This window comes from Anopheles merus, chromosome 2L (genome assembly GCF_017562075.2).
Source record: "Anopheles merus strain MAF chromosome 2L, AmerM5.1, whole genome shotgun sequence".
Taxonomy (NCBI): Eukaryota; Metazoa; Arthropoda; class Insecta; order Diptera; family Culicidae; genus Anopheles; species Anopheles merus.
Window position 1 is genome coordinate 5641556 of NC_054083.1, and position 26595 is coordinate 5668150.

General features: G+C 41.2%; 5 protein-coding genes across 7 annotated transcripts in view; 2 read left to right on the plus strand and 3 right to left on the minus strand.

Moving 5' to 3' along the window:
- Positions 1-1568: 1568 nt before the first annotated feature.
- LOC121593595 (H/ACA ribonucleoprotein complex subunit 4) lies at positions 1569-3996 on the plus strand. Its single transcript, XM_041916106.1, has 2 exons — positions 1569-1903; positions 1985-3996. Exons 1-2 carry the CDS (start codon positions 1894-1896, stop codon positions 3538-3540), a joined length of 1566 nt encoding a protein of 521 aa, XP_041772040.1. The 5' UTR covers positions 1569-1893; the 3' UTR covers positions 3541-3996.
- A 3590-nt stretch (positions 3997-7586) lies between these two features.
- Positions 7587-9023, minus strand: LOC121593602 (collagenase-like). Its single transcript, XM_041916124.1, has 3 exons — positions 8848-9023; positions 8356-8773; positions 7587-8272 (listed from the first exon to the last, which is right to left on the minus strand). The coding sequence occupies exons 1-3, from the start codon at positions 8908-8910 to the stop codon at positions 7977-7979; spliced, it is 777 nt and encodes a 258-aa protein (XP_041772058.1). The 5' UTR covers positions 8911-9023; the 3' UTR covers positions 7587-7976.
- Positions 9024-14002: 4979 nt separating this feature from the next.
- On the minus strand, positions 14003-15465 carry LOC121593599 (chymotrypsin BI-like). The gene is made up of 3 exons (XM_041916118.1): positions 15205-15465; positions 14653-15115; positions 14003-14577 (listed from the first exon to the last, which is right to left on the minus strand). The coding sequence occupies exons 1-3, from the start codon at positions 15349-15351 to the stop codon at positions 14240-14242; spliced, it is 948 nt and encodes a 315-aa protein (XP_041772052.1). The 5' UTR covers positions 15352-15465; the 3' UTR covers positions 14003-14239.
- Positions 15466-15860: 395 nt separating this feature from the next.
- Positions 15861-26595, plus strand: part of LOC121593600 — a 43538-nt gene continuing 32803 nt past the window's right edge. Inside the window, exon 1 of the mRNA XM_041916123.1 lies at positions 15861-15986. The gene's annotated coding sequence lies outside the window, so the exon portion shown is untranslated. The remainder of the gene's footprint in view (positions 15987-26595) is intronic.
- On the minus strand, positions 16115-25634 carry LOC121593591 (pyruvate carboxylase, mitochondrial). 3 transcript variants are annotated; one of them, XM_041916100.1, is made up of 8 exons: positions 25489-25634; positions 21520-21953; positions 20192-21444; positions 19715-19762; positions 18446-18843; positions 18101-18360; positions 16921-18026; positions 16115-16836 (listed from the first exon to the last, which is right to left on the minus strand). In XM_041916100.1, exons 2-8 carry the CDS (start codon positions 21870-21872, stop codon positions 16664-16666), a joined length of 3591 nt encoding a protein of 1196 aa, XP_041772034.1. In that variant the 5' UTR covers positions 21873-21953; positions 25489-25634; the 3' UTR covers positions 16115-16663. The 3 variants fall into 3 exon arrangements, with proteins under 3 accessions (XP_041772034.1, XP_041772036.1, XP_041772035.1); XM_041916102.1 differs by lacking the exon at positions 19715-19762; XM_041916101.1 differs by lacking the exon at positions 19715-19762 and having other exon boundaries at positions 18446-18870.

A 26595-nucleotide genomic window follows, 5' to 3' on the forward strand; every position in this document is an offset into this window, starting at 1 on the left:
TTTAGCAGTTTCCTCTCTGTGTCAGTGTAGTAAGCGAATCATTATAGAGATGGCGCTAGTGTTTAACGTATTTTCATTTGAAATAAGGAGACAACTTTTGAAGCTCATTTTGTTCGAAGTGTCACGTCGGTTTGTCGGTGGTTTAACTACCAGTTTTTGGAGGGGAAATCATCCATTCTCCTTTGATGTTTATATGTTGTGGTTGAGATCTTTCTGATTGATGCACACCCAAGTGCCACAAATCCACTAAACGACCACTAAACGGCTTCTAAACGCCTCAAATTCTCTACCTAAACGGAATATAGAAAGACTTCGTTTAGCAGACGGCAAACGACTCATGCATTCTAAAAATAGCAAAAAAGCTGGTGGCGCCATCTGTTTGTGGGATACCCAACCTGTGGAGCTTCCTCGCTTGGAGGAGAGCTTTCTCATTTCCTCTGTACTGTTGTATGGTTTCGCATTGAAGTTATGCATCGCTAGAACTAGAACGGCGATACGATTGTTTAAATACTAAACTCCAACGGAAACCACCAGCACTGAAGCAAGTGAGATTTGAGTAATGGTCGTTGGTGTTGATACCCACGTATCTGACCACACGACCATTCATATAGATTTTTGCTCAGAAAGTTAGAAGGCTATATAGGTCATTATAAGATGAAACTTGTCGAAACACATTGCAAGAAAAGGATAGCAATATAATGATGAGTTGTAATACGCCATCTATTGATCAAACCAATGAAGCTGTGAAGCTTTCATTTTTTTCCTATGGATATTCAATTTTCCAGTCGTTTAAGCTTAATCTGTGGCGCTTGGGCAGTGTGTTGGTTTTCGTGTAATCACCTATCGTTTTTTTTCTTTTTGATAGTTTGTGTGTCTTTTTCAGTTTGTATTCAAAAGATAGTGTTGTTCCATTCTTTAAGTTCGTTTGTGGTTTATTGGGTCTAATTTTTGGTTTTAATTTTTATTTTTTTTCTTTGTGGTGTTTGTATGTATATGTATATATATATATATATATATATTATATATATATATATATATATATATATATATATATATATATATATATATATATATATATATATATATATATTATATATATATATATATATATATATATATATTATATATATATATATATATATATATATATATATATATATATATATATATATATATATATATATATATATATATATATATATATATATAAATATATATATATTTTTTTATTTCTTGGGAGAGGATGAGGTTTTTTTTATAATTTATTTTTTTGTACAGGTTCTTGTTCTTGTGTTAGGGATTTTTTTTTTGAGGCTTGTTTTGTGAAGTTTGAAAAGGGTTTTTTTTGTGAGTGTGCTGGTTTTGGTACAAGGTCCTTTCAGTTGGTCCTTTTGGCATCTTATTTCTATCCTCTAGTGATAGAAAAGGATGTCTTTGGATTTCTCGTGTTTGCCTGAACAAACGGAGTACCCTAACCTTAGGAGGCCCCCCTGATGCGTGTGAAATCGGATTTTTTTTTTGTTAGTTTTGTGGTGTGATGTTTGAAATAAAAGGCTATGAAAAGCAAGCAAGTCTTGTCAATGTGTATATTTTTAATGCGATCACGAAGAAATTTTTTTTGAACTGTTGACAAGCATTTTTGATAAAGTTGACAAATTATTCAGCATTTCATTGCTACCGTGTCCTTGCACCTTAAAACTATCATGTTTCCAGATAAGGCCTATAAGCATCTTGTGTTTTTATGGCACGATTTAACCTCAAATCCCTGTACGTCAAATGTTCTTGCCCGGCGTGTTTAATAATACAAACCGCGTGTTCGGTGCGGTGCAGCATAACTTGGTCCCATATTCTAAACTGGAATTCGTTCGTTTTAAGTAAAGAATTTTGGTAATTATGGAAGTGGGTAAGTGTTTTTTGGTTATGTGAAATTGTAAAATTGGCGATTGCACAATTTAAAAAATACTAATACGTTGACTGTGTTTAGATATTCCAACATCGCCAATAAAGAAGGAGAAGAAAAAGAAGAAGATTAAGCAAGAACCGGACACCGAGATCGAAAATTTGGGCGAAATTCAGAAATCCGGAGATTTCCAATTGAAACCATCCTCTGCCATCGCCAGCTTAGATACGTCTAAATGGCCCCTGCTGTTGAAGAACTTTGATCGGCTGAACGTACGCACCAACCATTACACGCCACTTCCGTTCGGTTCGTCTCCACTGAACCGAAAGATCAATGATTACGTTTCCGCTGGTTTCATCAACCTGGACAAACCCTCTAATCCCAGCTCGCATGAAGTGGTCGCGTGGATTAAGCGTATCCTGAAGGTAAACAAAACAGGTCATTCGGGAACACTTGACCCGAAAGTTACGGGATGTTTGATTGTTTGCATTAACCGGGCAACGCGCTTGGTGAAAAGCCAGCAAAGTGCAGGCAAGGAATATGTGGCCGTTTTTAAACTCCACTCCGCCGTGGAGAAAATAGCCAAGGTTACTCAGGGTCTAGAGAAGCTTCGCGGTGCTCTGTTCCAACGCCCTCCACTGATTTCCGCCGTCAAGCGGCAGCTGCGTGTGCGTACCGTGTATGATTCGAAGCTGCTGGACTACAATGACCAACGCAATATAGGCGTGTTTTGGGTTAGTTGTGAAGCTGGTTCGTATATTCGAACGATGTGCGTTCATTTGGGCCTTGTGCTTGGTGTTGGTGGGCAGATGCTCGAACTTCGCCGCGTTCGGTCCGGCATTCAGTCGGAAAAGGATGGAATGGTGACCATGCATGATGTACTTGATGCCCAGTATCTGTACGAAAATCACAAGGACGAATCGATGCTGCGTCGGGTAATTAAACCGCTAGAGGGATTGCTCGTTGGTCATAAGCGCATCATCATGAAAGACAGTTCGGTGAATGCGGTATGCTACGGAGCAAAGATTCTACTTCCCGGCGTGCTGCGGTACGAGGATGGCATCGAGATCGATCAAGAAATCGTGATCGTGACCACGAAGGGTGAAGCGATAGCATTGGGAATCGCTCTCATGACGACAGCCACGATGGCTGGATGCGATCATGGAGTCGTTGCTAAAATAAAGCGCGTCATAATGGAGCGCGACACTTACCCACGTAAATGGGGCCTCGGTCCAAAGGCATCGATGAAGAAGCAGCTGATTGCTTCGGGCAAATTGGATAAGTACGGCAAACCGAATGAAAACACTCCGAAAGATTGGCTCAACAGCTACACTGACTTCAACCGGTCAGCTAAGCAAGCGAATGGAAATGGAACATCCGCTGACGATGAGTTTGCTGGTGGAAAACGAAAATTAAGCATCGGCGAGAATGTCGAATCAGCAGCAACAATCGGCGACGGAGAAGAAAAGAAGAAGAAAAAGAAGAAGCAAAAGAAAGATGCTGAGGATGGTGATGGCGAAGCAGTCGGCGCTGAAGGTCAGCCGATGGACCAAGCGGAGGGCGATGAGGAAATGAAAAAGGAAAAAAAGAAAAAGAAAAAGAAAGACAAGAACGTATCTGTAGATGAAGTGGCAGAATAAGGTTCAAACGGGAAAATTTCCATCGTGCACCGAGATAAAGACAGGTACGAACTTTGATTTTTTTACGCATTAACGTCTTGTTGCATGATGCGGGACTATAGAACTTTGGTTCTATATACTCGTTCATTAATACAGAGCTCACTTAGATGATCCTTACTACTATTTTTTACGGTACCCCGTAAACAAATTGTTCATGAACTATCAACCACTACCACCTATCTACCTTTAGTTGCAACAATCTATGAATAATTTAGGAACTGACTCATGGGAAGATAATTTGCGGATCTTTTCCGAAGTTCCTATTATTAAATGTTTTTCAAAAGAGCTATAAGTCTATACGCTTGAATGGAAAGTATAAGCAACTATGTGTATAGGTGTTTTCACATAGCTATAGGCGCGTGTTATACAGAATTAGAATTTAAATATAAGAAATAAAAAAATGAAATGTATTAAAAATGTTGTATTGCATAGCTTTAACTATTGTAAATAAGATTGAGAAATTGTCTATTTTATGCTGAGAATCCGACTGGATGATTCGATTGCATATCCCAAAAAAATACGACCAGTGGCGGATTAAGGGTATCGGGGGTCCTAGGCGAAAAGACAAGTTAAGGCCCCCTGTAAATGGTAAATGTTGTTGGAGAGGGGGGGGGGGTAGCGGCACTAAACTGTTGGGATATTGAACAGTAAACTTGAAATGCCGTTGGGGGGGGGGGGGGGGGGGGGGGGGGGTGGAAATGATTCGCCAGCCTCGGGGCCCCAACGGCCATCCTTCCGGGGGCCCTCGCTAGTACTCTGTCCATACGGCATACTATACAATGGCGATCGACAGGGCCCCTAAATCGGTGGGGCCAAGGCGACCGCCTAGTCCGCCTACCGTTAGATCCGCCACTGAATACGACCGGTTTGCTGACGATAGCTTGTGGTTTCTTTATAAGCCCTAAAGCAAACTGAAACTACAGAATCGGAAATATTGTAACTCTTGGAGTCATCTATACAAGGCTCCGGCTGCTGACTAGCGGTTCCTGATGGCCTGATAGCAGTTCAGGATGGATTTAGCCATAATCAGATCCGGAGTAACAATGTTTGGCAGCGGTTCACATTCGAAGGTACGATTCCGAGAGCCCATCACTAATACATACTAAGATTAATAACATTAATGCTCATCCATTATGTAAAATAAAATCAAATCCAATATTATACTTTTGCATGGTTGGAAACTATGCTGTATCAGCGACCGATGCAGCCTGATGGATTCCAAATTGACTGATAACATTTTCGTTTGTGTATTAACAATTTTAATACAATTCACATGGGGCAATATTTCAACTTCAACGGAACCCTATCGCTCCTATCGCTCACGGGGCGATATTCCTATTCCTAGTCAATTTGAAGCCGTCTCGGGTATGTACTTCTATCCAGTACAGAAAGTCGAGTGTTTCCAAACTTTTTTCAACCAGCGTCCACTTTTCAGGCCCTTTCAGTAGCGGTCGTAGTTTTTTTTTTTAATTCAAGACGAACGGTCCAAAAATGCCGTATTGCTTAAAACTAGATTATACAAGTATAGTTCATGGCGCTACAATCCATATTGACTGGGAGACATTTCCTTCTCTGAAGCATAGAAGGGCACCTTATCCCGGGTTTATTTGGATTTTTTGGTTTATTCAATCCAGTCCTTGATTTTGTGGTCCTATGAGCGTGGCGAAGGTCTACATCAATCGGGTTGCGAGGTTCAGTTCAGATTTCCAGTTCAGTGTTCCAAATGGCAGTGCGGGGTCTGTATCGTTATGATTCCAGGCATTTCGTTGGATCCATCCATCCGAAGTGGTATGGTTATAGTCCAGTTTAGTGGTCCAATCTATCTAATGATGGGTAAAGTTAGCATTAATCCGGAGTCGACTCCGATCCGACTCCGATAAATTCGTAATCGACTCCGGGAGGTAGGTCCGCCCTGCATCATCCGGAGTCGTTCGGAGTCGTCCGGAGTCGTTCGGAGTCGTTCAAAGTCGTTCGGAGTCGTTCGGAGTCGGAGTCGTCCGGAGTCGTTCGGAGTCGTCTGGAGTCGTCCGGAGTCGTTCGGAGTCGCCCGGAGTCGTCCGGAGTCGTTCGGAGTCGTTTGGTACCAATCATGAGTTGAATGGTGCGGGAACTGAACTTGAACCCATACTTGTCGTGGAGTTTATTGTGAACCCATATTTGACCTGGAATCAATAACGAATCCATACTAGTACTGATATTGCATCCATATTGATCAAACAATTGATCATGAAGCCCTACCATTCCTACAAGTGACCCTGAACGAAGCTGGCCTTGGAACTGTTGTTTTGTTTATGTTTTTTTAATTTTTTTTTTATTTTTTTCTATCATTTTTAAATTGTTTATGTTCCTAGAACTGATCAAGAACCCCAATCGGTCTTGGAACCGATGATGATCCCATACCCATATCCGGATTAGAAACTGAAATTATATGGATCCTGGAACCGATCACAACGTAATAACGATCCCGGAACTGAAACCAAACCGGAACTGCTCCTGGATCGGTTTGGGTTCCGGAACAAAACGAGAACATGTTCCAGTACTAGAAACGATTTAATATCTATTCTGATCTAATTACTGATCGCTCTGGTCGCCGAATCATTTGCGGCAGTATATATGCAGCGTAGAATTAAGCTTAAAATTCGAGAATGTGGATTTAACATAGCATTTCAACTTCGAATTGCAGTGAAGAACTATTAACCTAGACTACTACTAGGTTTAGTAATAATCTAGACTCCCTAAGTGAAAGTCTACGTGTATGTTTACATGTTACATGTTGCGTGCATTAACTACTACCGCAGGATCTCACTGGTTTATTTGAATACAGACATGAACATTTTAAAGTGACAACGGTAATATTGAAACCAAAAAAGTTTTAGAACTGCAAGCTTTACACATGGAGGTAAATGGATCATGAGCTCCTCTGTAAGTACGGGCACGGTCTATTTTGATCAGAAAATTCCGAGGACGTAGTGCGTGGTCAGGAGTGTACAAATTGATCTTAAGAAGAAGCTCGGGAGCATCAATTTCGTCTTTAATTAACTGCTTGTGCTTGTTCGTTTGCTACAAAAACTGCTTGTGCTACCTCCCTACGTCTCTCTAAGGACTGCAGAGCCAGAAGAAGCCGTCTAGTTTGATATGTTAGAGGCTAGTCCTTGCTCCACCTTAAGGTTCTTATAGCTATTATAGCGATTTTTTTCGTGTAGCACTCAATTCGTGTGGACCAGTTGTTAGTGCGCGGAAACCATGTAATAACATAGAATTCGAGTATGAACCGGACTAAGGTGACGAACATTTGTTTTAAGCAGAAAGGGTCATTAAAATCAGATGTCAGACGATGAATAAAACTAAGCTGCAGATATGTTTTGTCGATGACGTAAGAATACTGTTGATGACGTAAGAAGAGTGACGAGTCAAGAATACTACCGAAGTTCTTAGTTTCTATGTTACGTGGGATTACACAAGAGTCAAGATTATAGTCTCGCTTAATATTGTCCTTTTTACGAATAAAACTAATCACGCAACACTTATTACACACAATGATAGCGAGTTCGCAGAGCACCAATTGCTAAATTTGTCTAGGCTGTGCTGGAGTGTCGAGGTGTCCGAATTATTTCTAATGGTCGCATAAATCTTGATATCGTCCGCATACATAAGCAAACATTGATTTAGAAGCGCAAATATAACATCATTAATTAAAAGGACGAACAATACTGGGCCAATGTTACTGGTTGCGATATACATGCGTACCAACATCGAATTCGCACACGATAGACGGTCGTTGTTTATGATGAATAAAAATGATAAAGAACATTTTGTGTGCCATTTTTGAACACATGGAAAGTATTTTGTGCCACTTTGCATCACACTACTATGCGGTCGTCTAAGTGTGAATGGGTTTTTTTATCCGAGTTTTGGGACCTTTTGGAACCTTTTTGATCGATTTTTGGGTGACATGCATTTATTATAATAATGCCTTTTCCGTAAGCTAGAGTAATGTGTAAATGCAGTTAAAATGTTTGAACAATATATATTTCATCTTTAGCGTTCCCGCTTACGCCTTCAAGCACGATGCTGACAATAACCAGTCCATTAGAAAAGTCTGACAAGCCTAGATCCATTACGGTGATTGTATCAAAATAAGTGGAAAACAAAATTTCATTCACAGCATGATATGGTAAAAAAAAACCTGGTATCACTATAGATGTTATATTTGTTGTCTCATTTAATTTGAATGATTTAAATCTGTCTCATACTTCTTTGAATATGCAATCATATTGTGCCAACCTGCAGTGACAATTTCTCCAACTAACGGATAGAAGCATACCTTGTATGTTACAAGAATTGTTGTTAAATTTTTGGAAGAAAACATACTCTAGGGCCTAGCTGTGGACGGCCTCTTATACTCCTGTATTATCGCGTATCCATTGACGATACTGCGAAACACGTGTGTAGCCGGTTGGTGATGTAGAGTCACAGGAGGCGGTGATGAGCGAAGCAACTCCGACCAGCGTGTCGATCCGTCGGTCAGAAACAACGAATCCAGCACCAAGATCACCATTGCAGACGTTGGAACGCATTACACTATCTTCGGCACAGAAATGATTCGGAAGCGTGATTTGATATATACCAACGCAACGGGAATCGCTGATTACTCGCTGATAGCCAACCTTAAGAAAATCGGAGCGGACTTGTCCTGGTGTAGTGCGAGATACGGTAATGGTTAGATAGTTTTGTAATAGTTGGGGCTAATACATTTATAACCGTCACAACTCTTACCTCCAACCGAGTTGAATCCGAATCCAACGATCATGCCTTCCTCATTTTCGTAAGGCAGATTGCGTCCCTGGATGGGCAGCTGGATCGGACTAATCAGTGCCGTAAAGACGATTGGTTGAGGCAGCACAATGAATCCAATATCGTTAGCCCGATTTGCCATATTGAAACTAGGATGTGCGACGGCCTGGCTAGATATTTGAATATTTAGCTGCCCAAAAACGGTGCTCCCTAGTCCAACTTCCCACCGAACGAAGCCCGCAATGTTTTGTGCCGCGGTCAGCACATGACGATCAGAAATCAGCGATCCTCCACCGAAGAAGCCAGAGTTGGCAGAGTTCAGATACAGCACATACGCGTTGTACGGTGTGTTTGCGGCATTTAATCCATTAACTATGCGGGAATGTCGATCCAAGGAAATCTAATAGTAAACAAAAACACTTCTCCTTGTTCAGTACAGCATGTTCTGTAGGTACCGTTTCACGATCAACTCACTTCTCCGGCCGACACGCAGCACAGTGTAATTGCAATGAGCAATAATCCTACGTATTCTTTCATGATGGACGAAATTGTTTAAACTATTCTTGCAGTTCACACAATGCTGTTTTACCGTTCGAGCTGAGTAAGCTTGCAACAAGCTCCAGCAACACTCTGTTTGGAAGTCAATCGGAAAACGGTGTCTTATATACAGCCCTCATTTGATGGCGTTTCGTTGTCGATCGGATCGGCCTTTTCGCGCGATAAGTGCTCAGTAAAGCTGTCTATAATGGTTCCTTTCCTTTATCAATCATGTTTCCGCCCCAAAATATGTGTTGCAGGTCGATATTGTCGCTGTCGAATGTATAGGATGTCGATAAGAGATCAATCATGAAGCAGCCACAACACCTGCGATGGATGATATCTAGTGGAAAAATGTTATTTTGTGAATGCACAATTCCTATGTTCACAACCATGTGCATTGTCATTCACTTTTACCTTTCATTCAACTTTTTCGGTTTATAACACGGTCGATGATAACTTAATGCACACCATTAATGCTCGGCAAGCATTGTAAATATCTGGTAATACGTTGATCGTGACTAACAGTCATAATTTTCTTACTTACTTTTTTTGTTTTCATTTGTATATAATAAAACGCCTAAGCAAGGGCTATGAGTTAGGTGGTTCGATTATTGTAATTGCCCAACTGTGCCTAATAATGAAGGCGTTACCTTAAATCCATTTCACGCGAATGATTGATTGACATAACTTGCAATGGCGCCTTGAACAATGTTTTGGATGACTAAGTCGATTAAAGATTGATTATTTTAAGCAATGAATGTAATCCATGTGCATTGACTTTGGTGTGCTGATTTATTTTAACCCATTTCACGAGTAAATTTAGCGATGTGAGTGAATTTACCGATGTTACATTATTATATTATTATAATATTATATATTATTATTGCATTAGTTATATTATTGCATTATTACTCTGATTGTTTAGACAAGGGCACGGCCAATCCTTCCAGGGCAATATGTATATAATCTACATACATTTTGGCTACTTGCGACTCTAGCCGGTATTAATTACTTTATCAAGAAATACTTTATAGTAGGAAATAGTAGAAATACTAACCCACGACGGGCATGTTGTTATGTCGTTCTATTGACGACGACCGCAGGACCGTCATCTCAATACTAAAACTGTAAACTCATCTCGTATTAGGGCTTAAAACTCTAGAAAAGAGAAGAATGGTTTCCCAAGGAATGTTTATGTTTAAACTGTTGTTGTGTCGACATAATTTAGGTAGCACTGTAAGTAGTTTTCGTTAAGTATAAAACACTCATTAGCTAGGGAGTGCCCAAGCGGGGCACTCACAACAGAACATATAAGCACCGACAAACCGACGTGACACTGGGGTTACAAAAGTGTCCCACACGAAAGTACTGTCATTTACCAGTGAGGCGAACACTTCTGTCAAAGTAAGCTCTATTCACTGCTGCTTCGATGTAAACAACTTTTCTAAATACAAATGGCGAAGGAAGTGTGAGGCAAGATTTTGTGAGAATTATTGGACAAAACACCCAGGAAAATCCTTTTATAAGTTTCCAAATCAATGCAAAAGATGTGAGAAGTACATAAAACAATACGCATTGGAATTTGCGAAGAAAAACAAAAAGGGGATTTAGCAGTTTCTTCTCTGTGTCAGTGTAGTAAGCGAATCATTATAGAGATGGCGCTAGTGATTAACGTATTTTCATTTGAAATAAGGAGACAACTTTTGAAGCTAATTTTGTTCGAAGTGTCACGTCGGTTTGTCGGTGATATAAGTGTGCACGTGGTGGGTATCGCTTTTTTTTCTGTTGTAACGTGAGAGCGGTAACAAGTACAATAAACTACCGTTTCTCGAAAAGTGGTGTCTTAATATAACACTGTTAACTGGAAGAATCGATGCACCTCTATAGCTAAGTAACGTAAATTATTATGTCCCTACTAGACCTTTTAGAAATTGACAATTTTTAACAACTGATTTTCGTTATCGTCTTTTCAGTGGAATCCGTTGTTATTGATGTGTAAGAATTTCAATTTATTTTCAAATTTTATAGACCTGTCCTTTAGTGTACCGAAATGTACTAGTGTCATACGAGACTGCATTACGTCTAATTTTAGGAACCCATAGTTTATAAGAGATTTGTTGTAATCGTGTATGTAGGCCATGGAGGCTCGATACCTTAATAATAAATAAATAAATAAATAAAATCTCAAATACGATATCTCTTAGGGTAACGTAGTTTCTATGAGCAACCTAGAACTGAAAGCATTCTCTCCAAGCTGACTCAAAAGGTACAACACTAAAATGATATTCTGCACGTTATTAGTCCCTATGCTTGAATTTTTCGCTCGGTAGCTGGATTGTTTGATGGACGTTGAAAATTATGGCTGGAATCGATATAAAAAACATTTGCTTGAAAAATTGTGTGGTGTCAAAATAGGGTAGCAAGAGCTATGCTGGATAGTTTCAAGACAACTATCCTTCTAAATTGTGGAATTTCTATCTGTTTAAGCTATCTTGTGGGTTTGCACACTGTTAAGGTATCTTGTGACGAGTATTCCAACTAAAACATACCCATTACAGTCATCCTTCTGTAGGTGGTATGCATTCATATCTCTCAACCAGTGAGGTTCCCCTGCTATATACAGTTGCGATTTTAACGGTAAGCAAAGTAAGCAATTGCGGGGGCACCCGTCAACGAGAGGCCTCGTATATTTTTAGTCCAGCATCTATAACAGTTGATAGAATATGGCACTGTATTAGCAAGAAGGGCCCCATGGGTGATGGACGTTGGGGCCGCGTGCTAGACGAACCCTGAGCAACTCCCCCCCCCCGGTGTGACATGGCCCGGTCAACAAAATGAGCTTCAAAAGTTGTCTACTTATTTCAAATGAAAATGCGTTAAACACTAGCGCCATCTCTATAATGATTCGCTTACTACTCTTGCACAGACGAGAAACTGCTGAACTTGCTTTTTGTTTTCTACCCAAATTCTAATGCGCATTGTTTTATTCACTTCTCTCATCTTTGATCATCTATTTTGATTTAGAATCTTATAAAATGATTTTTCTAGACATTTTGTCCAATAATTTCTCACAAAATCTTGCCTCACTCTTCCTTTGCAATTTTTATTTAGAAAAGATGTTTGCATCTAAGATGCCGTGAACAGAGCTTACTTTGACAGAAGTGATCGCCTCAATAGCAAATGACAGTACTTTCGTGTGGGACACTTTTGTAACGCAAGTGTCACGTCGGTTTGTCGGTGACCCGATCTCCGATAGGTCTCGGTAGGTAGATCTTCACCTGATCCTGCCATCAAGTTTGCTGTGCTCCCCTGCGCCTTATGCCGAACTGGGGATCGCTGTCGAACACCTTCTTGGTGGGGCATGAGTCCGGCATCCTCATGACATGCCCAGCCATCGTATCCTGCCAGCCTTCGCCACCGTTAGGATGCCATACAGCTCAGTAAGCTCGTGGCTCATCCTTATCCTCCCTGCTCCATGCTCGAACTCACCGCCAAAGACGGTCTGGAGGATGCGTCGCTCAAATACGCCCAGAGCGTTTGCATCCTCCACTCGAATGGTCCAAGACTCGTGTCCATAGAGGACCACTGGACGAATCAGTGTGCGATATATCTGACATTTCGTGCGGAATCGAAGACTTCTGGATCTCAGCAGTCGGTGAAGCCCATAGTATGCAAAATTCCCTTGCACAATGCGTATCCGGATTTCGCTGCTGATGTCATTGTCCGATGTAACGACCGTGCCGAGATAGCAAAACTCCTTTACTACCTCGAGATTGTTGCCGTCAACGTGTATTACAACGTGCTTCTCAGATGATCTGAGTCTCTGGCAAGCAAGTATTCCGTCTTCGTCGCATTGATCTCAATCCAATTATTGCTGCTTCGCGTTTTAGTCGAGCGTACGCCTCACACACCTTCAGTGTTGTCCTACTAATGATGTCGTTGTCATCCGTGAAGCCAAGAAATTGGAGAGAGACATCATCGACTTCAAGGCGGCCTACGACACCATAGACCGGAATGAGCTATGGCACATCATGCAGCGGTACCACTTCCCTGAGAAATTGATACGGGTGTTAGAGGCCACCATGAACGGGGTACAGTGCAAGGTGAGAGTGTCGAACTTGATGTCGGAATCGTTTGAATCTCGCAGGGGTCTGAGGCAAGGTGACGGACTCTTCTGCCTCTGCTCAATTCAGGTGTCCTGCGAAGTAGCACTTCCACCTTTCGATCACCTCCCGCTCGTTTGTCAGGAGATTTCATTCCGCATCCCGACGATCTTAGGTATATGATTCATAATGCCAAAACGAGAAAGCATGACTGGTCACCGACTCACGTTTTGGATTTCACTACACATGTCTATTCCAGCCGTGTGCACACGAATGCCTATTTGTTCACAATGTTCAATCGTGTGGAGATATTTGCGAGCAAGGTGTCAATTCCATACAAAATTGACGCCTTGACTCTTTTGCACTAATCGTGTGGATGCAGCTTTAGTGATTGTATTGACCGACTCGAAAGTGATGATGAAAACATAGCTGGCGATTAATTCACCGTTTCCCATGCATTTTTCGATCGTTTACAAACATATGTATGGTAACGTCATATTGAACATTTTTGGCAGTAGTGCAAACAACCAACGTGTTGTATGGCCAGCGTTGTAGGAACAGTAAAAATTGTATTAGGAAGGAAGCATCGAAAAAAATGGGAAACAACCAAAAATCCTTGAAATCCTATAAAATAGATATCATATTGTAAAATCGGCATGAACTGACAAGATGAGCGGAGAATGGGCGATTGAATGATTGATCCGGTCAAATGTTTTGGATCACCTTTATGCATGAACTTGAATGGGGCCGATCTTCAAAAAGATCCGTTTTTAACACCTCAACTATATACTAAGTTTATGATAGTCTCTACGCTCTACTTGTGTTTTTCTGCAGAAACCCTATGACTTTTATCATCACTAGCCGGTGCGATAACAGTGCAGTCCAAAATTTCTCAAATTCTTGAATCATATTATGCAACGATATGTAACATTTCATACTTTTTACACGAAACTGGTGACAAAAAAAGGATAGATTGACTAGCACAAACTGCTGTTTTCTCTGTATTATTTGCCATATATATTTAACGATTGTTTCCAACTACGTACAGCTATAACGGTGCTTATTAAGGGATAATAACATTTCCGTTTCCTTATGAGCGTCAAGTAGTAGTAGGGAACGTTTTAACCCTAGTACAGAAAAATATATGCATGGTCTTTCCTATCCATTGCTGTTGGAATCGGTAATGATGATGACGGAGTTCGAGCACCAGATTTTTTTTTTATCTAACTTAAAACAGACGCAAGACTTCGAAGACCTGTTGTTTTTGCTAACCACGAAAGGTAGTTCACGGTACGAATGTATCCTGAGGGATCTCCTGTACTGCAGCCCCGGCTGGACACGAAAGAGACTATCCCAATCTGCACCCAACTGCTGTCATCCTGTTGCATTACCATAGGACCTCCCGAATCTCCTTGGCAGACATTTTGATAAGGTCGTTCCCATCCGACTGCACAGAGCGTGGTATTGCGTATGATAGCCGCACCATAAACATTTGTACACTCAGCGTTTGAAATGATCCGCATGCGCTCGTACTTTAAAATTGTCGATATGGACTGGATAGCTGAGAATGGTAGAAACTGGTTTTAGTGATCAAAACAGTAGTATCAGTAGGTTAAAAAAGAAGGTGACGGCATACCATCAGACGTTCGACCAAATCCAGATACCGTAACCTGGCGACCGATGTACAGATCAGTGGGTGGTAAATTGATCGGTAGCTTTACTGGATAGATCTCTAGACTGTATGGCACTGGCGAAGGCAGTCGGATCAGGGCAACGTCATTCGTCAACTTCCACGGATCAAACTCAGGGTGCACAAACTTGATGACAGTGGACATGGTAAGTCGTGCCATATTCAGATGGATTGAGCCGAGCCCTATCTGGAACACGGTATAGTCGTTTGCACAGTGAGCTGCTGTAAGAACCCACTGGGCCTCAATCAGCGAACCGCCACACACCGTTACAGAACGGCCAAGAGCTGCCCGAATTGACGCTTGCCATGGGAATTGCCCTGTTGTAGCTGTCTGCCCATTTACGACCTTGGCGAACAACTCACGAACTGTTCTCGGTGCATCATGCCTGGGGATGGGAATGGCAGTGAGCTGTTCTTGAAAATGTTGATAGCACTGTGTCATACGCGTATCGAGATGATTTCGACACGCAGGCAACATATTGCCCTGGTTGATCGTACCTTCGAGTTCGTTCTGTTGCACGCCACTTTACCGATCGTGGTACCACAGATGCACAATAACACTATAACCATAAACAATTGACAACCCTGTTCGTGGATCGTCGATCTTCTCGCGGTATACCATCTTGCCTTACTTGCTGGCACCATGTTGCTCGGAAGGGCTAGATAAAGGATATGTGCAGCGTGGTGCCAAGTAAGCGCCAAACACTGGGTTTACCAAACGAAAATGGTGAACCACTTGAGCGAACATTCTTATATCTATCTACACCATTGTAGGGCTGCTCTCGATTTTATCGACAACGGATGCCAGCGCAAAGAGCGCAACGAGTGGAAAAGGTTGTCGTGCAAGCAATCTCTTCGTCTGGGACCGATGTTATCGCCATAACTGGACAGTGGAATACACTCTTCGTACATAAAAGATAGGAAAAATACCACCGCACCACATAATTCAATTCCACGATTTTTTGTTTTTTGGTTTTACTAATGAATGCGAATATGAAGCATATGCATTTTGTTTGTGAAGCAAACCATCTCAGTGTCAGCCGATGCCAGGAACGTAAATAATCCTTTTTTGTACCAATGTCATCCACATTTGTTTGGTGTTTGGACAAATGTGAGATACCTATGGAATAGTTTGGTAAAGTCATTCGATTGTTTCAGATGTGGTGCTCCATCACTTATCACCAATTTGTACACGTTGCTATCTATTCGCACAATAAATGACGGTCTTGTCACCCTTTCTGGACATATTTGGGTACAGGAAGTGATTGAGATCTAATGGGGTAGGTAGAGCTCTCCAACTTTAAGCACCTCTTTGAAAGTCTATGAAAACGGTTTAGCTCATCAAACAAAGTGTTCCTTGATTGCTCTATAGTTTGTCGGATTATATAATTCAAATCAAAACAAGATGTTCTAGTAATATTTTATTGTTTCATAAAAAAACACATTACCATGAGCACCTTAGACGTATTGCATATAAAATATTTTATATTTGATATCCCTTCCTAAACCATAACTAAACAAAAGCCTCATGAAACTAATCTAACAAAAAAAAACACAATATAGTCTATCAACAGCTACGGAGTTTTGATGATACGGGTTTTATAAAACGTTGGATAGCTGGGTAATGAGCTAGGTTCGGATGATTTCATTTCATGTAATTATCGGATGCAGTTCTCATAGAGTGCGATGCAAAGAGTAGTTAATTGTAACAATATCGTAGAGCGCAATCGGTACGATTAAAACATTGCCACAAAGCACGATTGTGATGATAGTGAAAACTAACTTCTAGAAGGCCAGCATGTTTGTATGATCGTAACGTATGTTAATTTAATAACAATTTCATGGCCGTTTTCTTTCCATGTAGTGTTATTGGGGTGTATCCTTTCCCTGCATGACCGCATACCGGTATCAGCATTAAATTATAAGGCATATCATTGGGTTTTTTTTTGCCGAAACCTTATTCAAGAGTCAAAAGCAAGTCTTCTCCTTCGAGTTTCATGCCGTTACTGATATCCAGAGTTTTCACAACGCCAGCTCGGGGCGACTGCACCACCATTTCCATCTTCATTGCCGACAGCACAATCAGCGGCTGGCCTTTCTCGACGTGGTCTCCAACCTTTACCTTGATTTCTGTAAAATAGATTCGTGAAAAGTGGATAAAAAATATTAGCAAAAACGGTGCAACATACTGCTTGCTCGTCGAATGGAACTTACCGATCACGGATCCGGGCATTGGGGCACCAACTTCGTTTTTGTTACCCTTGGTAGCCTTTGGATGGATATGCAACTCCTTGACTGCCTCCTTGTCGCGAATCAGCACCGAACGCAACTGACCGTTCAGTTCGAAAAACACTTCTCGTTCACCATTGGCAGTTAGATCTTCGGCCATAGCTAGTGTCTTGAAGCCAAGCGTTTTTCCCTTCTCAATGGTTGCCTCAAACTCCTCACCTACCTTCGGTCCGGTAAGAAATACACGTGTATTTAGTTTATCTACCGGTCCGAATGTATCGCGGAAGTTAAGGAAATCGTTTGTAACTTGAGGGTAGAGTGCTGCCGACATGACATCACGATCTTGCACGTCGGGGTGAGATTCCTGTAGCGATTTCTTAAGTGCATCAAAATCAAGTGGAGCCAGTTGCGCACCGGGACGTCCCTCAATACGTGGCATATCCTTAAGTACGCGAGATCGCAGTGGTTCCGGGAAACCGCCATGTGGTGTGCCAATAGCACCCTGCAGGAACTCGACCACTGATTTCGGGAAAGAAAGCTCCTCCGCTCGTTCCAGCACCTGCTCGGCCGTTAAGTGATTTTGTACCATGAATTGCGCCAAATCACCAACGACCTTCGAAGAGGGAGTAACTTTAATGATGTCACCCAACAACAGGTTGGCTTCACGGTACGCTTTTTTGACGTCTTCAAAGAAATCCCCCAATCCAAGGGAGTATGCCTGGAATTGCAAATTCGTGTACTGTCCTCCAGGAATTTCATTCATGTACACATCAGCATTGCCCGATTTCATCGTGGTGGTGCATTCGAATGGTGCATATAGCGTACGCGTTTGCTCCCAGTAGGCAGAGTATTCGCTAATATCCGGCAATCCTAAGCCAGTATCGAGACTGGTGCCCTGGAGAGATGCGACAACCGCTCCCATACTCGGCTGCGAAGTCATTCCGGACATGGAGTCGACCGCGACATCAACGACATCGGCACCAGCCTCAGCACATGCTAGCATAGAAGCTACGCCCGCTCCAGATGTATCGTGTGTGTGAATGTGAATTGGTACATCCGGGTGTTTTTCGCGAATAGCTGTAATGAGTAAGCTATAAGAAAGTACCACAAGAAATGTTTAATAATGAAGAAAACCAACGACATGGTTGTATCATTTTCTTCGTACCGTGCGGCTTGCGGTTTTAGCAGTCCAGCCATATCCTTGATGCACAGGACATGTGTCCCTGCTTTGACTAATTCGTCGGCTAGGTTAGTGTAGTATTTAAGATCGTACTTGGTTTTTTTCGGATCACTCACATCTCCAGTGTACGAGATAGCAGCTTCCACTACACCGCCAGCATTACCGGCCGCTTCCATACCGAGGATCAAGTTCGGCAGATAGTTCAACGAGTCAAATACTCGGAAAATATCCATTCCACATTGTACCTGGTGAGGGTATGAAACGTCTGAATTATGATAATTTCATCCAAATGTTACCTTAAACTACAAATATTTCGTTCTAAACACGCACCGATAGTTCACAGAATTTGTACACCACATTATCGGGATAGTTCGTGTATCCAACGGCGTTTGCGCCGCGTAGAAGCATCTGGAAGGGAATGTTTGGAATCTGTTTGCGCATTTCCTCCAACCGTTCCCATGGACATTCGTGCAGGAAACGGAGTGCGACGTCGAAAGTAGCACCTCCCCAGTTTTCTAGCGAGTATAGGTTGTTAAATTTGTGCGCCACAAACGGCGATATCTTCAGCAGGTCGTGCGTTCGTACACGTGTGGCTAGTAGCGATTGATGAGCGTCGCGGAACGTGGTATCCATGAGTAGCAGCTTCTTTTGGTTTCGTACCGCCTTTGCAAAACCTTCAGGGCCTTCCTCCTGCAGAATTTGTTTAAAACCACGCGGTGGCTCTGTAACTGTTTGAACAAAATTACTAACCGCTCCTGATATCGGGTATTTTCGAGTTCGTAAATCGTAGATTTAAAATAAGACGAAGAAAGGATGACATGCGATGTAGTGTTTAAATTTAACAATGGAATATGCGTTTTGAATGCAAATGATTATTGTATTAAAATTATTTAAAAAAAAAACAATTTATGCTGCAAAAACTTGCTTAACATTCAAATAACATTAGCATAGTTTAGTTTAGTTCAGATTTTGGAATTAATATTGCATCGAAAAATATTAATTTTTACACATTTATGCACAGGCACGGGTCATGCAAAATTTTAACAAACATTAGTACTAAAACGAAAGTGCTAATAATTACCGTTATATTAAAATTCGAGTAAACTTCCTCGAGATAGTGTATAAAGGAAACAGTCAAATGTGGGCCATGCAACAGTATGTGTCATTACATGTTACATTACCACTGTTGCCATTATTTGTATTAGTACATCACACAGCAATTACACAATGGCACCATCACAAGCATTTACCGTACCAAACATTCTAGGAAGTACTATTCTAGGTTGTGGCCTATCGAGTATCTGTAGTAGCTGCGGATATTTTATTGTGTCGGCAAAACATTACATATTCTGTTATTGGTTAGCAACAACACTTAGTTATATGTTAGAAGATTGTTGCAAATAATGCTTTGAGGGAAATGCTGAAGTGTGTCTCGTGTAATAATGTTGTTCGTGTTCGTGTATAGAAGGTGATTATACCCCATTCCATTGTTTTATGTAAGAGTCATTATGTTGTACGGCCATGTAGCCATGTTAACAGGCAATATTTATCTTATTAAACTACTTTTTTTACATTAAACGAGCGAGAGAGACAGTCTACCTTTTCTTGTACCCTCTTCCTCCTCGGCCAGTGCTTCCGGTGATAGATCTTTGAGGCGATACACATTTGATATTTCGCGACAGTGCGTTGAGTTCGAGTGTGCAAATTACGCACGTAAAATAACATTAGTATAAGAGGTTGGTTTGGGATTGGGTTTAAAAGCAGCACACCGGTCGTCGTCATAGTGATGGTAGTTGTTGTCGTCGTGTTGTTAACCCCCATGTTGTTCATTATAATTCGTAGTAATTAATCAACACATAGAAAACAATAGCACACGTTTTAACAAGAAATTATGACAAAAAAAGAAAGAAAAAACATAAAAGAAAAACAATTTGTTTGTTGAAGGAAAGTTAGGAAAAGTAAACACTATACGTCACACAAAAAACACTTAAAAAAACAGCAACATAAAACAAGAACAAAACGGCTTTGACAGCTGGTAATAATGATACTAAATACGTATGCTGCCGTGTCACTTACCCAATGGCAATTGAGGAACGTGCGGTTGAACTTCAGCGGGCTTTAGTTTCGTCGCGAGTGGAGTTGTCGGTCCATTTACCAAAACTTCCCCAAGATAGTTCAGCAGCTTTTGAGCGCGGTTTTTCGATTTGGAAAATCGGAACAGCTGCGGATGCTCATCGATGAAGTAGGTGTCAAGTACTCCATTGAGGAATTTTTGATTCTCAAGCACATTAAGCAGGAATGGTATGTTGGTTTTGACACCTCGAATACGGAACTCGCGCAGGGCACGGTTCATTTTTGCCGCGGACGATTGTAGATCCGAGGCGTGCGATATGACTTTGACCAGTAGCGAATCGTAATACGGAGAAATAATGGCACCAGCGTAAGCTGAGGCGCTGTCCAAACGAATACCCATACCTTCACCGGAACGGAATACCTCCAAACGGCCTGTGTTTGGTTGGAAATCGTTCGCCGGATCTTCCGTTGTAACACGGCATTGAATAGCATATCCTTGCGGTTTGATATTTTCTTGCGTGTAGCCAAGTTCGGGCAGGGTCATACCTTCAGCAACACGGATCTGCGACTGCACCAGATCGATCCCAGTAATTTCCTCAGTAACGGTATGCTCAACTTGTAGTCGAGCATTAACTTCGATGAAGTAAAAGTTTCCAGATTCGTCGCACAAGAACTCGACCGTACCCGCATTTTCATAGCCCACGTGCCGCGCCAAACGAACGGCATACTCCGTCATTTTGTCCCGCACTTCAATCGGCAGGCGGGGTGCCGGCGCAATTTCAACTACCTTTTGATGGCGTCGCTGCACGGAACAGTCGCGCTCGTACAGATGAACGACATTTCCCGCTTTGTCACCCAGCAGTTGCACCTCAATGTGCCGCGGACGCTCAATGAACTTTTCAATGAACATAGCACCGTTTCCGAATGCTGCTTTTGCTTCGGAACTGGCACGCATGAAGTTATCTTCAACTTCATCCATTTTGCGAACGACACGCATGCCACGGCCGCCACCACCGTACGCAGCCTTAAAAATGACGGGCAAACCATGCTTACGACAAAACTCGACAGCCTCCTCTTTGGTGGTTACTGGTCCATCTGTACCAGGTACAATGGGCACACCAGCCTCGATGGCAGCCTTGCGTGCAGCGACCTTATCCCCCATCTGTTGCACAACTTTCGGCGAAGGGCCGATGAAGCGCAATCCTGCATCGATGACAGCTTGCGCAAAGTCAGACCGTTCAGACAAAAATCCATATCTGAAACAAAAGCAACAAAGGCATTAGGGGACGGTCGGGAAGGATGATTTAAGAAATGATTTGCCAGACAATTACCCAGGATGAACGGCGTCAACATCATTTTCCTTGCACACACGAATGATTTCCGGAATGCTGAGGTATGCTTCAACAGGGGCCAGCCCTTTTCCTACCATGTATGACTCATCTGCCTTTTGACGGTGCATATGCATCTTGTCCTGTTCGGAGTAAACGGCCACGGATCGGATTCCAAGTTCCGTGCAGGCACGAAAGACACGAATGGCAATTTCTCCTCGATTCGCAACCAGCACGGATCGTATGGGTTTGTATTCGACCTGACTTGCAAAGCCATTTTTACGGATGGTCCACAGGCGAGCCCGATTTGTTCGCCGTAATCCTGCAACAGCGAGTTGGGCACTGAATAGCTGCATCTTGACGTTTGACGGTTACTCTTCAGTTGACGGTGGACGGTGGATTCCAAGGGTTGCTCTTGTGTTTCTACTGCTAATCCTCTAGAAGTTTTTAAGAAAGGACAAACAAAACTGTTGAGTACATTTTCAGTATGTGTGTGCCTTAAGTGAGATTAAGGCATGAGCTCTAATTGCCCAAAGTTGGGCTGTATGTAACAAATAGTTCCATCGGCAAATTAAGTGAAAAAGAACTTTTTCAACTGTTATCATTCAAAATTCAATGGAATATCCAACTTTGTTCGAAGTAACACATCTTTAACAGGTGATAAAATTAGCAAAGTAACGGCTGGTCAGTTTTATATAACTGGAACTGAAACGGTGAATAGAAACAGGAACTAAGTTGCCTTCGCATTGGCTGCTAGTAGTTGGCAAAACGTTTATTTAGGTTCCAAAGTGCAAAATGTGATTTTGTTTTTGTATTCATGTTGTTGATAACCCAGGGCAGGCATAATCAATAGTGGTTTGATTTATAAACAATTTTGCTATTTTGTAACAACCAAACAGCATATAAACGTGAATGCAGTCAATAGATAAAGGCGTTCAGTATTAAAAGCACAGTCATAAAAAACGTGTAAAAAGCATTGGCACTCGTTACACATATTGTTTGGAAATACCAAAAATAAATGTTGATTAGGCGATTAGCATAGTGTGTCATAAACTGGCCTGGAGCGAGTTTTAGAGTCTATTAGAGCGTGTTTTTAATTCAAACTTCAATGTACACTTCAATGTAAAAATAGTGCTGATATATTCGATCGTAAATAAATAAGAGGTCAAATACCGTATTATAAAATCCAGTAATTCCCACAAAATTCTACCATTTATTTCTTAAAGTCCAGCGTATTATTTTAATCACCTTAATACTGTTTCAAAATCGCACAGAATGTAGAGTTAAAAATAACAGTACTCTATACTAGTGCACAGTTTACATTGCTCCAAATATTGCGGGAAAAACACATACCAATGAACTAGGAAATCTTTTCAATGTGGATGCGTCATGACCAACGATTCCAAAGTACAACAAACAAATAAAACTGGAATTTAAGAGTTTCTCATAGATCTTACACAATTGGGATACTTTCTCGGTTATATGTGACATGTCAACACACTACACACACTGTTTCCAAATGCCCAAAATCCTTTTGTTGTTAGAATGAGAACATAAATTGAAAAGATTCTCTATCCTCTAGACCTGTTATTCTATATGTTAATCTCTAATACAGGCGAGAATTTTAATGTTTAGAATTTATTTACAGGGAGTTTTCAGGAGAGGCTATTACTTTTGGCACACTTTCTGAATTCGTCCGCATGGGAAGTGATACTTTTGTTTTACAAGTTGATTGATAATGTTGGTTATCACCATTCTGAATCTTGTGTGACAGGATGTGGATTCGATGGCACCCTTATTGGAACGTCAAAAAACTTTACAAAAAATACAAAATACTGGAAATTAACTTTTCTGCATATCGAGATAGTCGGCAACATATCTTGCAAAAAAATGTTCTTTTGTAGCACTTTGGTCAACTAGAAGTAGGGATTGCGATTCTAGAAAGTGTACCAATTGTCTTAGAAAAAGCATGCAACCCTGCCCGTCGTACACGTCATATCATTCAGTTCGAGTCTACGTTTGGTGATAACGATTGCTAGCCGTTACTTTCATAAATAAATAGCACTAATACCTTGGAAATATCAGTTCAAATTGATTAGTTATGATTAAACCCGTCGGCCAATTCAGAGTCACACGGCGGCGACAGTAGGCAGCAACAGCAGAATTGATTGAAACATAGGAAAATACGTTGAAATCTGAATAGAAGGTCCCAATCGTTATCAATAACTAACACACATTGTACAGTTCTCGCATGGCGGTGATCTATGAGTGCCAAAGGAAAATGTGTTTAAACCTATTCGACTCGTGTGTGGTTATGCTGCCTGCCACTCTCCGGTTATTGCTGTGCTGCCACCAGTGGCTCATAACCTTCATTTGCCCGATAATATTGATCATAGCTTCAAAAGTTTATTGGAGTTTTATTACTTTTTTTTTATTTGCATGACAGGGTGCGACCTTTTGGCAATTTGATAGGATGAAATTCGTTAGAATCGAACTATCAGATGAATTTGTTTCTATATCTGCATTAAGTCCGTTGTGTCGGTAAAAACAAACATGAACAACATTGTATTAGCAGTAATACACCATTGCAAATTTAAATATTATTTGAAATGCACTTGTACATTAAAAAAAAGTTAAAAATCATAAAAACCTTGCTTGATAACTCATAGTTTGGTCACATTTACCTATTAAGTCCATCGTTACGCTTGTCCACCTAAGACCGCGTGTTACCTGTACGGTACACAGAACAAATCACATCATCATCCACACACACACACACACACACACACACACACACACACACACACCACACACACACACACACACACACACACACACACACACACACCACACACACACACACACACCACACACACACACACACACACACACACACACACACACACACACACACACACACACACACACACACACCACACACACACACACACACACACACACACACACACACACACACACACACACACACACACACACACACACACACACACACACACACACAACCCTGTTATTAGCTTTATTTCGCGACGTGGACATTGAACTCTTTTGCGTGGTGGTAGTAGTAACGTAAAATCTTAAGAAAAAACCTTTCATTTGACAACCTTTAGATCGAAGGTCATCGCGTGCGCCAAACATATGGTAAAGTAATGGGCGGAAAAATAAACAAACTAACACATGAAAAGCTAAAACCGTTCAATGCATGTGTTCAAATAATGTACGCTAGCTGAAGTGTAATACTGCGTCTGAGCGCTATGTTATTACATCGTGCGTATTATCAGGCCCCAGATGTTTACACGCATCACATCGAAAAGCGTATCGCTTGGCGTACGAACAGCGGGCAAGATTATTGTGCACCTTTCAGTACGACATTGAAACGGGGAGGAATTGGGGTCAACTGGTTTCTTTAGCTTTAGTGCAAGCTTGTCCAACGTCGTCGGTATGGACTGCTGCCACGCATCGTGCGATGATGAACTATGATGAAGCACAGAAAAATCTCTGACCGACCCTTTTGATGGTCGTACGATTTCCACTGCACTCATCGTTAACACTAACACTATTAGTAACTTTTCTCCCGTCTGTATCTCGTGTGTCCGTACAAGCCATGACGCGGTGCTAGTTCGATCGGCGACCCGGTGCCGAATAAAATGCGGATGGTTTAATGTCTATTACGCAACATATTAGAAAACAATATTGTGTCTGAATTGACAGTGTCGATGTTGGGCAAACCAATAACGCGAAATGCAACAAGTAATAGAATTGGACAAGACAACAGCTAACAACGTAGTAGCTGTAACACGTTACACCGGCATGTCAACTACAATGTTATTGTTTGGGCAGCAGAAAACCAAAAACACGCCTTGAAGATTCGTCTCAAAATCGAATCGATCCACTTATACATTCTTGGGACAACTGTTGTCACAAAAGTCGCGATTAACTAAGCAACAGATTTACCATAAGCAACAGCACGATGCGGTGAAACCTCAAACAGCCCCGACGAGGCACAACACTGATGTAGATTACTATGGATGCGGACGATTCCGAACACCGTATCCACCGTTACCGTCCCATGAACTGAACGTGAAACAGAACGCATCAGGCCCATATGTCCGCATGGCAGCTGATTTCATGGCATGCGTACTGTGTGTTTGTGTGTTATGTCTATCGCAGCACGTTGGACTTTTGTTGCTGTAAAAGTCCAAAATGCTATACGTGGAACGTTAATATGTTGAATATAATATGTATTTTTTTATGTAAGCAAGTATGGTACTACTATATCCCATACTTATTGTGAACACGTGGTCGAAAAGTGTCAAAATGTTTTAAATAAATGTGAGCTGGTAATTACCACAACAGATTATACTGGCTGTTTCTCAATCATTTGAACATATTATTGTTTAAAAAATGATGTTAAACGTTACTTTCATAATTTTGCGTAAGGGATGAATTGGTTGGGAATCGTTTACAATTTATAGTCGGAAGTGAATTTGTACAATTGTAAAGCAACATTGTTAAATCCTATATATCGTTAAACAATCTTTTTCGCCGGTTTTAATCAAAATGTCCCACTATGCACAGGGGTATTAAACACTCTATATACGTTTTAATTGAAAATTAATTAAATTTTGTAACATAAAACCGGATAATTTTTTTACACATTACTTGAACAAAATAAAACCAAAATAATGTTGTGCATTCTCATGTTATTTTGAAATAACTTTTTTTCCGGCCGCTAGGGCTGTGTCTTGTTATTTAGTGTATCAATCTACGCGCTTACCCTCTCTAGATGTAACTCTAGGTAATAGTAATTCTTTAAATCTGTATGTTTAGCGTTGAGGTTCATGAATGATTCTATCTTTATATGCATACAGTAGAGCACAGAACAAATATACATACATAATTATATTGAATCTGTAGAGTATCCACAATCTCTAAAAGAGCAAATCTAAATATTTTCCCCCAGTGCTGCCTCATCGTTGCATTTTCCTTCGTAGGCGGTTTGATTCAATTTTGAAATTATCCATATCACAGTTGTGTTGCTGTATGCTGTTTCACCTTGAT